Source organism: Lagopus muta, chromosome 4 (genome assembly GCF_023343835.1).
Source record: "Lagopus muta isolate bLagMut1 chromosome 4, bLagMut1 primary, whole genome shotgun sequence".
Lineage (NCBI taxonomy): Eukaryota > Metazoa > Chordata > Aves > Galliformes > Phasianidae > Lagopus > Lagopus muta.
This window is the reverse complement of record NC_064436.1, coordinates 3257751-3270098: the sequence shown is the minus strand read 5'-3', so window position 1 is coordinate 3270098 and position 12348 is coordinate 3257751. Positions and strand designations below refer to the sequence as shown.

The following is a 12348-nucleotide window of genomic DNA, read 5'->3' as shown; positions in this document are numbered from 1 at the left end:
ATATTTTTAGTATTCAAGAACAAGCTGCAGCAAAATCACACTGTCAAGTAATTTCTGAAATGGATTTGAAAGCATGACCTGGGATGCTATCTTTATAACACTCTAACATATCTCTTCATGTTTCTGTTGTTATGGTGAAAATCCTTAACCGTTAGCACAACTCAGAAACAGGAAAAGGCTCAGTAAGCTCAGCAAAGCACTCAACCTGCTCCCTATGTAGCTCAAATGACTGAAACAGCAGCTCTGAGCACCCCTCAAACCCTTCATTTTTTTCGCCTCCATTAAAAATCATTTCCTGCTCAGAGCAAAAAATCTCCTTGGAGCCAAATTCAAAACGTGTAATGGTTTAAACATTTGTCTGTACTGATCTCTATCTTTCAGACAAATTACAAGTTGGATTCGAAGATCTCAGAAGTTTCAGCCAGTAACAGCCATTATTAATAAACATTCAGTTGTGAATATGTTAGTACTAATATATCAGGATAAATGTACTACAGCTATGTTAGTCTTTATGATCAGGGCAAGAGTATTTAAACAGTTAAAATGAGCTCTTCCCTATTAATTTCTTCCATTTGAAAAATGGCTAAACAGAAAGCTGGAAAACCACTTCTTAATTCTTGGAAGAATGACAAGAAAGTCAACTTTAAATTATATTCTCTACATCAGAAAGTAGAGATGCAGACAAATAAAACCACACCACTGCAATGGAAAAAAAATAAACATTTCCAGGTTCATGCCTTTTAAGTAGTCCATTAAGTTTTAAATACTAATTGTTAATTAAGCTATCAATCATGAGGCCCATATAAACGCTCTTTATAAATGTATCAAATGCAGTAAATAGAAAAACAAGATTCAATAGTGCCAGCCTGAGATAGAAGAGGAAAGGAAACATCTGACAAAAACCATTCATAACACAAAGCAAGATACACTTCTGCAATAACTGGTTGTATTACTGCTTTAAACAGATTCAAAGCAAGTCCATAATTTCTTCATTGGTTCTCCAGTACATTGGTGATTTAGCCTGCTAACCTTTTCTATAGCAAAACAAGTCAAAAATGGAACAGAATATCCAATTCTATTTTTACTTGATTTGCTATAGAAGACTAAAGGGCTAAATCATCAATATTTAAACTGATGTAATTTTGGAGAGAGAAGCAGACGTTCTCTCAACTTCAAAAGCTCATCTTTTAATTAGAGGAAAAGGCTGAAATTGCTTTCCTACGTAGGTCTGGTGAACTTGCCCAAAGGAGTGCAGCTTCTCAGTGCCACACGTTAAATGGTGAGAGGGCAACAGAGTGGCTGTGGCAGTAAGGAAGGACAAGAGGCTGCAGGAACTAAATAGTGCAGGTGACTGAACAAAGACACCAGGACAACCAGGTATGCACATGGCAAGTCAGCACTGAGATGTGTCTGAGCAGCACAGCAAGCACAACAGTCTATCTATGGGGATTGGACTCAATGATCTCTGGAGGTCCCTTCCAACCCCTACAATTCTGTGATTCTATCTCTGAAAGTCTTCAAGAGGCAGAAAAGAAGTACAAGCACCATAGCCTACCCATCTGAGAAAATATTTCAGGCAATTCCATATCTTGCTGATAAAGGTCAGCTGCGTCCTCCAGTTGTGGAGGCCACGGGCAAGCATGAAGGCTGTGGGAGATCTGGAGGTGTTTTTGTACTGCAGCTCCAAATCAAACAAGATGAAGGAAGATGGTAAAATTCCCATTAGAAACCAGGTCCTGGAACAAGGACTACACAGGAAGTCTGAGCAGCTGAGCAAATGCAATGAGAGCACAGACCTGACCCAGCGACGCTGGAGGCAATTCCAAAGATATTTTGAGTGACTGTCACATTACTGCCCACAGTGACCACGTGAAGATGCAGGAGAGCCAGGACAACCTTCAGGGAACTGTAACTTCTGCTCATTTATTTTCTAGACTTAATACATAAACCTCACTCTACCACATGAACAGCTTCAGGGCACAGAAGCTCAAGGGAAGCAATGACAGAAGTGAGTGCTAATTTGCACTAGTTTGGTGGCCGTTGTGAGAGGAACAAGTTGAAAAGTGTTTAATTTGACTGTAATATTTGCTTGAAGTGTTTAAATGAAGGGGAAAAAGTATGAAAAAATGTAATAATAAAATATGGGAGGCAAGACTTCTTTGCATTAAGCTGCAAGAAAAAAACTCATTGCTTCAACTTAAAAACATTCTGCCTTGAACAGTATTTTAAAACCTTTAAAGACTCGTCAAGAAGTTAGGTGCAAGTGTATTTTAGTCACACAGTAAACTATATAACTTGGGCAAAATCAGCAGCTGTGCCACTCTTCAGAAAGTATTTCAATTAGTGGCTATTTGACCATACAAAGTGTGTTACATAACTGCTTATTTCTGGAGCACTGTACCATTATATACTTGTGGTTTGAATGGGAGAACAGAAGGGTGGTAATTTCCTAGGATTTTTGATTACTTCAGTTTTCATTTACTTGAAGAAATTCCTCTTCTCAGCTATATATAATCAGTCTGCAAGCTGTAGTCATCTCTTCCTCTCCTTAAATCATCTTAAGCACTATTTGTACTAGTCTTGGGAACGGTATTTTGGAAGGAAAATAAATAAATAAGGTTCCTTGACATAAAATGCACCAAAAATACATGAAACAGCACTTCTGGTGTTTCCAAAAGCGATCAGGACACTATTGCAGCCTAATACTCATGCAGCTGCATGAGCTAATAAGGGTCACAGATGTAAATAACACACCAAACATACACAGTCAAACACACTAAACTATTTCCAACAAACAAAGCATGGAACATTCACTCAATGTTATTTGAAAGGAACCTGGACAAAGGGATTTTGTCTATGTGTGGCACACTGGACTAAGCTTAAAAGGCAAGAAAGCCTCTGAAGAAGGAAAACATGAGGGGTTATGGATGTTGAGAGGTTTAGGGATAGAAGGAGCTGGACCATAGGGCAACCTGAGCTCTGGGAAAAGTTAGGGAAAGAGGGCTTTCTGAGTCACTCAGATGTAGTGGAGAGGAACATTCTTGCTGCTCCTACGCACTCTTCTCAGCTCCATCCTCTCTTACTCACAGCTGCACATGTTGCAAAATTATTTCCTAGCAACTTTCTAGACTGACAAAGATGAAATGGATGGAACTCGAAAAACACTAATCTAAATACGAACTTACTGTAAGCTTGTTCCAATTGCATTGCTTTGGCCAAACAGCAAGATCAAAATCAGATCATCTCCACCTAGTAATACTTAGGTCTCTTGGTATTAAGGTCAGCTATTCACAAAAACTTGCTTGATTCACCAAAATGTAACCAATTCCTCCATTTTGATGGTACCATTTCTGTGGGAGGCTTTTGGTTTTGTTTTCTTTGAAGCAGTGAAAAGACATCAAGATTCCCAAACTACACAGTGATCCAAAAGGCTCTTGAAAAAGTCATTCCTCTTTATGTGCTAAAGGCCAATTAGAGCTGTTACCCAGTAACTTCCTTTTGCCTAGTTTGACTTTACATTTCCAAATACCTCCCCCTACCAGTTCTTTCTCATTAGAGCCTTTTGGGGAAGGTTTCATCCTCTTTGTACGGAGCACCATAGAATTTGGCTTTAGCCCCTCCAGATGTATCCAGATCCCTCTAGTTCGTCTTATACACCAGCACTGCTTTGACAACTGCTTCTACACTCATGAGACACAAGTTTTCTGCATCATTATTAATAAATCTCCTGCACCTAATCCCAGTATAGGAGCAGCTTACTACTTCCTCAGAGGACTCCACTGACAACATAAGCAAAGCCAAACAACTTAGTTTTATTCACAAAAGCAAGAAAAAAAAACCCACACTACTGAAAATCACTTATTACCCACCAGTATTCCAAATCTGGAATTTAACTTATTTAAGCCCTTCCCTCATTTTCCCCAAACTTCTTGTTCATGGATGAGTCAAAGGCCCAGATGTTCCACCTTACTCATTTACAAAGCAGAAATCCTGACAAGCTCTGTCCTAAGTTTAAAGTCCTTATCTATCCTTTTATTAACCACAACTCTGCTGAGCAAAATCTCTTACTAGGATGGATGTTTTTGCTCTCTAGTCATACCTTATCTCAAATCATTACGTTGAAGATTCTAAGTTTTGCTTTTATGGACTTGTTATCGTGCTATCTTTGTTAATTAACAAATCATCTCTCACAGGTCTGCTTCCAAAGATATCAGCTTTGGCATCTACTCGACTCCATCCACATTTATGAAGCCTTGCAACATCACATTCCACGTGCCATTTCTGCATTAGTCTGGGTGAGCAATCCTTGAATGCTTCTCTACACAAGCAAGACATATACTTCTCTGTTCATTCTACCAGGAAGATTCACAAGCTCATTGTTTATATTATGAAATCTCACCTTTCATAGTGCATCAAAAAATGCCTGAAGCACAAGTTTTGCTGTATTTCAAAAGAGTAGAGGATTCTTGCCACAGACGACATGCAACAATCCCACATTAATTCAGATTTCATACGTCCCTTCTCCTGGCATCTAAAGGCAGCACTTTCTGCCAGCTTTTTTTCCTGGCATTGCCTCTTCAGGGATGACATATGGGACAATTTTCTTCCATCTGCTGGCAGCAGGGATCCTATAATTTGTTGTTGTGCTACTTTTTACAATAAGCAATTTTGCACCTTTATCACATACTGTACTGTTTGATGGCACATCAAGTATGCCTTTTCATCAGCAGTGCCTGCCTTCCTAAATATGCAAGATGCTTGTAAACGCCAAAACAGACACCATCATAAATGCAAGTCCCAAGGTCAGCATCCCTCTCCCACCAAAAGGCAGATCTGGATATTTAATTGTTCATATAGCAAGCAATGATAGCTTTCAATTGACTTCCCACCATTTAAAGCTGTAAGCAAGTTCCTGGTTCTTTTATTCTCATCATACCATGCAGAGAACGGTCATTCCTTCATTCTGCCTTTCACAGATTTCATAATGTTATTTACTTCAAAGGAACCTTTTTCAGTAGTTTGAATGAATATGCATATAACCAGCACTTTAAAGTTAATCTGTTCTGCTTCCACTAAAATCCTTGCAGTATTTGCATTTTTTCCATACCTCAAGGTAACCTTTTTTTTTATTTTAGTATTACAAATTTCGACAGTCTCGCACTCAAACTTATATTTTCCCATTTAAAATAACCTTTTCTTATTGCAAATTCGCTTACATGAAGGATAACCTTAAACAGAGGTAACAAAACAGGCAGTAACACGATATAAGCATATGCCAAAACTTGTGCAAAGTCTTAGGAAAGCATCATAAAAGCTCTAGCACCTCCTATGATTGAACGTTTGATTACTCATAGGAACAGACCAGTCAGTACCTCATTCTATTTGTTGAGTTGAAAGGAGGCATTTTTAAATTCTCAGTCTTTTCATGACACTTTTGGTGTTTGTACAGTGCACATAATAACAGGCTTTCAAGTCTAGCTGCAAGCATCACATAAATGGCCCAGTTAGTAAGGGAAGGAAAAGCACGTTATTGCGTGTACTTCTGCACTTTTGTTAAGAATCAGACTTCAGAATTAAAAGGCAAGTAACTCATCAGTTGTGCTTAAATATAGTGTATCCAGAGTTGACATACCTGCTCCTTGGAAGAAACATCGATTCTTTAATGAAGACTGAACCAGACAGCAGGATATACCAACAGGTACCAATATCATCAGGGCTGCAATAGAGGAGAGAACAGGGAGTAAGACACTTTGGTGAAGAAACTCTTACCACTACCAAATTTCCAGTAGAAAAGCACATCACAAAGAGCCAAAAATGCTCAAAATTCCAGAGGAAAGCCACAGTTCAGTCAATTACAAACCAATTCCAGCTTCCACCTGAAAACACAAAGATTATTAGAATATTTTATTAGAATGTCTGATACCACTTATTTCATTGACATAACTACCCATCTAGGAACATCACAAAAATCCAATGAAATACATCTGAAAGTTATCAAAAGGAAGCCATATTCTTATACCAGTAAAAATATGGTATTATATTTTGTTGAATCTGTTACTTTCCTCTAGCTGAAGAGGACCATAACATCTTCCTCTCCATAAATAAGGCCTTCTTTCTCGGTTACAGAAATCTTTTACTTTACTTGAAGGCAGAAATGCACACCTTGGCATCATTCTGCCTTTCCACACAGTAAGAAAGCATGGGACAAACTAGCAGATATAAACCTTCATGAGATCTGTGGTCAACATAATCTGCTGCTAAACTCATTCTCTTTTGCACTTATTCACAGTACGACAATTAATTCCTAATAAAAGGGACAAAGTTTATTTTCCCTCCTCTTATCTACTATAAGAGACCAAATTAAGATTTTGTCATCCAGTTCATTCTACTGTAGATTCGGATCTTGCTTCTTCAGAAATACACATTCTTTCTCATGGGCTTAAATTCCTCTTGGGCAAATTCAAGTAATGTTTAGAGGAAAACAATGTAGTTTCCTAAAGTTACTTGAAACAGCTGCAGTAAAAATCTTGTGCCATTTCATCGTTCCATACTGAAAATATCCTTACCTCACTTGAGTCTTTACCACTCCTACTGCTTCTTCCAAAGCAGCTCATAACAGCATACTTGAATCCAATTAGCAACTGTGCTAGCATTCTTAGCTGAAAATCATGTCTCTAATGACACTCCAAGAGATGCAGATTACTTAATTAATCCACAGCACCTTCATTTTTTTTAAATTATATATCTCAAGTCTTTAGCAACAATTAGTTCCAACTTCAAGCAAGAACAGCCCACATCCTTTAACAGTGATGACAGCATAGTATTAAGATCCAACCTCAAATCTATGTAGGTTATGTGCGGTTAGCTGCATGTTTTTCATCTGAGGAAACAAGATTTTAAAAAGCACCTGCATGACGGGGTCTCTTAAAGAAGAGTACTATTTCCTCAGCACTCTTTCAAATGGAAAGATGCAGCTACAAGGACTGCTCTGATTACGTCAGCCCACAATGACATCAGCAGATGTTGGGGGCACGGCAATAGAGGTTGAACCTTTCCACCAACATCCCGTTCCAAGCCGTTGCCATGTAACAGATAAAAACAGAAGGGCAGTCTGACAGAATGGCATCAGACAGGGAAGTGTGCATGAAGCAAAGACGTCTCATCAAATTCCTCCATGTGGAAAAAATTGTACCCACTGACATTCATCAATGCTCAGAGACCAAACAGTATCATTTTTTACGAGCATGGCATACAGACTCTTGTTCAGTGCTGGGAAAAATCCTGAGCTAATGGCGATGACTGTCTTGAAAAATACTGCTTTGTCACTCAGAATCTGCTCCATCAAATAGTGTTATTGTGCTCTATCTGCTGCTTTTTCCAAGCAAATAAATAGGAGGCATTACGTCCAGAGCAAGCCATGTAGAGAGAGAGGGAGCTGGCCTAAAAGAGCTGAGATCAAAACGCCGAACTATACAATTTAGGAAACTGTTTTGTTCTTATTTTACACTGTGTAATACATCCTCAAGAAAAAGAACAAGCATCAGAAACGTGAAGAATTAACAGCAGAAATTGAGAAAGTTATCTATGATCAAAAACTCCAGAACTGATCATAGAATGGCCTGGGTTAAAAAGGACCTCAAAGATCAACCAGTTCCAACCCCCTGCTATGTGCAGGTCACCAACCAGCAGACCAGGCTGCCCAGAGCCACATCCAGCCTGGCCTTGAATGCCTGCAGGGATGGGGCATCCACAGCCTCCTTGGGCAACCTGTGCCAGTGCCTCACCTCCTCTGGCCCCGCTCCCAGAGCTCCACGTCCTTGCTGTGCTGGGGGCCCCAGGCCTGGATGCAGCGCTGCACATGGGGCCTCACAAGAGCCGAGCAGAGGGGGACGATCACCTCCCTCTCCTGCTGGCCGCCCCTTTTTCATGCAGCCCACAACACAGCTGGCCTTCCGGGCTGCAGGCGCACACTGCTGCCTCATGGCCAGCTTCTCGTCCACCACAACCCCAAGTCCTTCTGCGCAGGGCTGCTCTCAAGGAGATCTTCCCCCAGTCTGTATCAATACCTGGGATTGCCCCGACCCAATGCAGCACCCTGCACTTGGCCTCGTTGAACCTCATTAGGTTCACATGGCCACTTCTCCATCCTGCCCAGGTCCCTCCGGATGCTTCCCCTCCCTCCAATGCATCGACTGCACCGCTCAGCTTGGTGCCATCTGCAAACTTGCTGAGGCTGCACTCCATGCCATCATCTGTCATTGATGAAGATGCTGAAGAGCACCGGTCCCAAGACCGACCCCTGAGGGACACCGCTTGTGACCGGCCTCCACCTGACACAGAACCATTGATCACAGCCCTGTGGCTGCATCCAGCCAGCCAATTCCTAATCCATCCAACAAACCATCCTTCAAATCCACACCTCTCCAATTTAGAGGGAAGTATGTGGTGAGGGACCACGTCAAAGGCTTTGTATAAGTTCAGAAAATGACTTCCACCATCCTTCCCCCATCCACCAATGCTGCCACTCCATCACAGAAGACCACCAGATTGGTCAGGCACAGTCTGCCCTTGGTGAAGCCATGCTGGCTGTCTCGGATCACATCTTTATCTCATGTGTGCCTTAACATAGCTTCCAGCAGGATCTGCTCCATGATCTTCCCAGGCACAGAGGTGAGGCTCACCAGCCCGTAGTTCCCCAGGTCTTCCTTTTTCCTTTTCTTAAAAACAGGAGTAATGTTTCAAGATGTTGAAGCCTGTGTTTTCTATCACCTGATCAGTAAACTGAACACAGATATATGACAAGATTTCTGTAAACATTTTCTACAGTTTCTGTGCTACTCTAAAGTTGTCAATCTTTAACTGCAGTTAAACTCATCTCCTCTTTCTTGCTCTACTTTTCACCTATGCTTGCTTTAGATATAGCTGAATTCTGCTGATATCTTGTGGCCAAGACTCAGTTAGTTGTAACTGCAGTTACCTACTAGGGAATGACATCATGATTTTCAAGTGTGCAAGTACTCATGGCTCAGAGTTTAGTTCCTAAGACAGCTAACATCACTAACATAACCCATGTACCTTCACAACTCTTGATAACCTCCAACTTTGAGTTAAGGGTATACCCAAAGTTAATCTAAATACAAGAATTTGAGAACATTAAGCAAATGCTGGAGGTGGATTTTTATTTTTTTTTTTATATGAAGTATTTACCATTGATGTTGAAAATACAAGCATGCATGAGCTCACTAGAGAAAACTACCAGCTCCATGGTGCTATAAGAAATGACTGGAAACATGACCAAACTTGAAAGCTTTTGGCAACTGAGACACCAGTAGAGGAACACCAGTGCTCCTCTACACACCCTATGCATACCACTCATGAACCTCCCTAGGAATACAACTACATATTCCACCCTGGGTTTGTCCATAAGTACCTAAATAGCATTCAGTTCTATTCATTCATTCAATGCAGAAGATTTGTCAAACACTAAAAGCCTGTTCCGCAGGCCAGTCAAAAATAAGCAGGTAAAACAACTCAGGTGACAACTTCTATGAACCACTCCTAAACAAAGTTAAATATGAGATTCAATCATGAAATGCAATGGAAACCCTGCTAATTATCTGATCCTGCAAAGTATGCAAGTATCATAGCAATTCACAGAATATAATTGCCTCTAATGTAGCAGTACCTTGTTCAATATCAATTCACAGCCAACCAGTTAATTTATTAAAAAGAAAGAAAGAAAGAAAAATGGGCATGGAAGCTCTCTGGAAGGCAGTGTTTTGTTGCTGAATTCAAGTGTCTTGCCATCAAGCACATCAGTCCAAGGAAATCAATACTGCACAAAGATGACCAGATTAATGCAGAGGAAACCTCCACTCCAAAGAGACAGTCATTCTCAAAAGCATAAACATGCACCTCAGTTAAGTCACACCTTCAAACATACATTCCCTCACAGAAGTTCTAAGTTGGCAGATAAACAGCCAGCATTGCTGCTCAAGTGCAAATCTGCTGTGGTGTTGCCATTTTTAATAGATATTCTAAATGCAAACAATCTGCAATTTTCCCCACTCATAATGCAGTGCTGCTGGTATCGCTGAAATTGTTGCTGGTGGGATTTTTCAGCTCCTTTTCCTAAAAATTAGCAGTATAACTAAGTGTAAATGTGTAGTCTTACAAGAAAAAAAAATAAGTCGCTGCTGGGATCTCTTTATAGACAACTAATAGGGATAAGATTGTTCAAGTTTAATTGTTATTACCTGTCTGGTTTTGTTTTCCTTTTGCTTCATCTGTACTTTAGTAACTATTTTTACAGTAATGCTTGAGAACCTCAAAGTTCACCTAAGGCATTTCTATCACACCGTGTAAAACAAAATATACTCCTTCATTATCCAAATAGACACATGTCTCTTCAGTACTGCTGTATCACAACCGGGGAAGGCTACCACAGACAATATGTACATTTAAGATATCTTCCTCAAAGATACTGCTCATTCTTTTAAGCATTCATTGCCAGCCAACAAAACATCATAAATATCTCCAAGACAATCTTCACGATCAAAGAACGCTGATGTATTTTCACTCTCTTCATCCTTATGTAGGCCCTGATGTCCGCATTTAGTCTTAAATTAGTCTTGAACCAAACATCTTTGAAAAGCTTCACACATGGAAAATATATTCTTACCTCTAAAACGCGCATTTCCTTCCAAGGTGAAGTGCAGACTAGTGAAATACTGACCTATTCCTTTTATATGACAATATATTTAACTCTCGTACTCCTCACCCCTTGCTACGCTTTCATTTGTTTAGAATTAAACCTTAACAAAGCTATTTTGGAAGCAAACTCTTTTGCTAGACAGCGCTATTATACAAACAGTGCACTTTTTTTCATTTTGAAGATCCTGTGCTTTACAAAACACTGCTCAAACCCAAGGTGGCTTTCAATCAACTTCCCATGTTTGCTGTACTACAGCTGATACTTGATTAACGTGCCCTACATTTCTCAGGATTTTTCTGCCTACAAGAAACTACAAGGGGAACTATAAGGGAAAAGATGGTACGAGCAATCTGTACAGAATCAAAACTAAATCAACCCGAAACTCAAATCCCAAGGGGCAGCGAGATGACAAAATTAATGCACAGGTCATTCTGCCCTAGCTTTTTTAAAAGCCAACAAGAACCCCTCAGGTCCTGCATTTTGGTCACAACAACCCCAGAAGATTCTACAGGGTTGGGGAAGAGCAGCTCCGAAGCTGCCTGGTGGAAAGGGACCTTGTTGTACTGATGGACAGTGGGCTGAATATAAGCCAGCAGTGTGCCCAGGTGGCCGAGAAGGCCAACGGCATCCTGGCTTGGATCAGGAATGTTGTGGTGAGCAGGACCAGGGAAGTCATCCTGCCCTGTACTCAGCACTGGTGAGGCCTCACCTCGAGTGCTGTGTTCAGGTTTGGGCACCTGAGTACAGAAAGGACATGGAGGTGCTGGAGCAAGTCCGAAGAAAGGCAACAGGGCTGGGGAAGGGCTTGGAGAATATGGCCTGTGAGGAGAGACTGAAGGAACTGGGGCTGTTCAGTCTGGGGAAGAGGAGGCTGAGGGGAGACCTTACTGCTCTTCAAATACCTTAAAAGTGACTGCAGCAAGAGCAGGGTTGGTCTCGTCTCACTGGTGACAGGATGAGGGGAAATGGCCTGGAGTTGTGCCAGGAGAGATTTAGGTTGGATATTAGAAAAACCTTCCTTAAAGAAAGGGTTGTTAAGCACTGGAATGGGCTCCCCAGGGAGGTGGTTCAGTCATCATCCCTGGATGTGTTTAAGAACCGTTTGGATGTGGTGCTCAGGGACATGATTTAGCAGAGGGCTGTTAGAGTTAGGGTCGTATAGTTAAGATGATCTTGATGATCTTTTAGGTCTTTAGCAACCTAAGCAATTCTATGATTCTACGATTCTAAATGCTATGACATACCAGTACAGTTTTTGAAATACTCAAAATCTCAAAAAGCAGTAAACCTGAAAACGGTACAAAACTAAGCCAGTAAGAATATAGTTGCCAATCAGAAGAGTTCATTCCTAGTCTCTATTTAAGTTACCTGTAGAAAATTTAAATCATAGCATCATGGAATATACCAAGCTGGAAGAAACCCATATGGATCATCAAGTTCAAACTCAACTCTAACATCACAGCCCTTGTGAGAGCAGAGGATTTCCTGAGGAATGGATATTTAATTTCCCAGAATGAAAAGGAGCGTTATTTACAGGAATTCAGGAGCTAGAAGAGGAAATCCAGAGACTGATTCGTAATACTTTCCCATTACATTTCCCTCCTCAGCTTCCTTGACGTATTCCTTTTCACGCA

At 40.7% G+C, this 12348-nt stretch overlaps 1 protein-coding gene across 4 annotated transcripts in view; it reads right to left on the bottom strand.

The window, feature by feature from the left end:
* The window catches only part of RAPGEF2 (Rap guanine nucleotide exchange factor 2), a 170207-nt gene that overhangs the window by 95455 nt on the left and 62404 nt on the right, over nucleotides 1-12348 (bottom strand). For all 4 annotated transcript variants that reach the window (XM_048941364.1, XM_048941367.1, XM_048941366.1 and 1 more), the window contains exon 4: nucleotides 5633-5716. In XM_048941364.1, the coding sequence (XP_048797321.1) occupies nucleotides 5633-5716 (84 nt within the window). The remainder of the gene's footprint in view (nucleotides 1-5632; nucleotides 5717-12348) is intronic.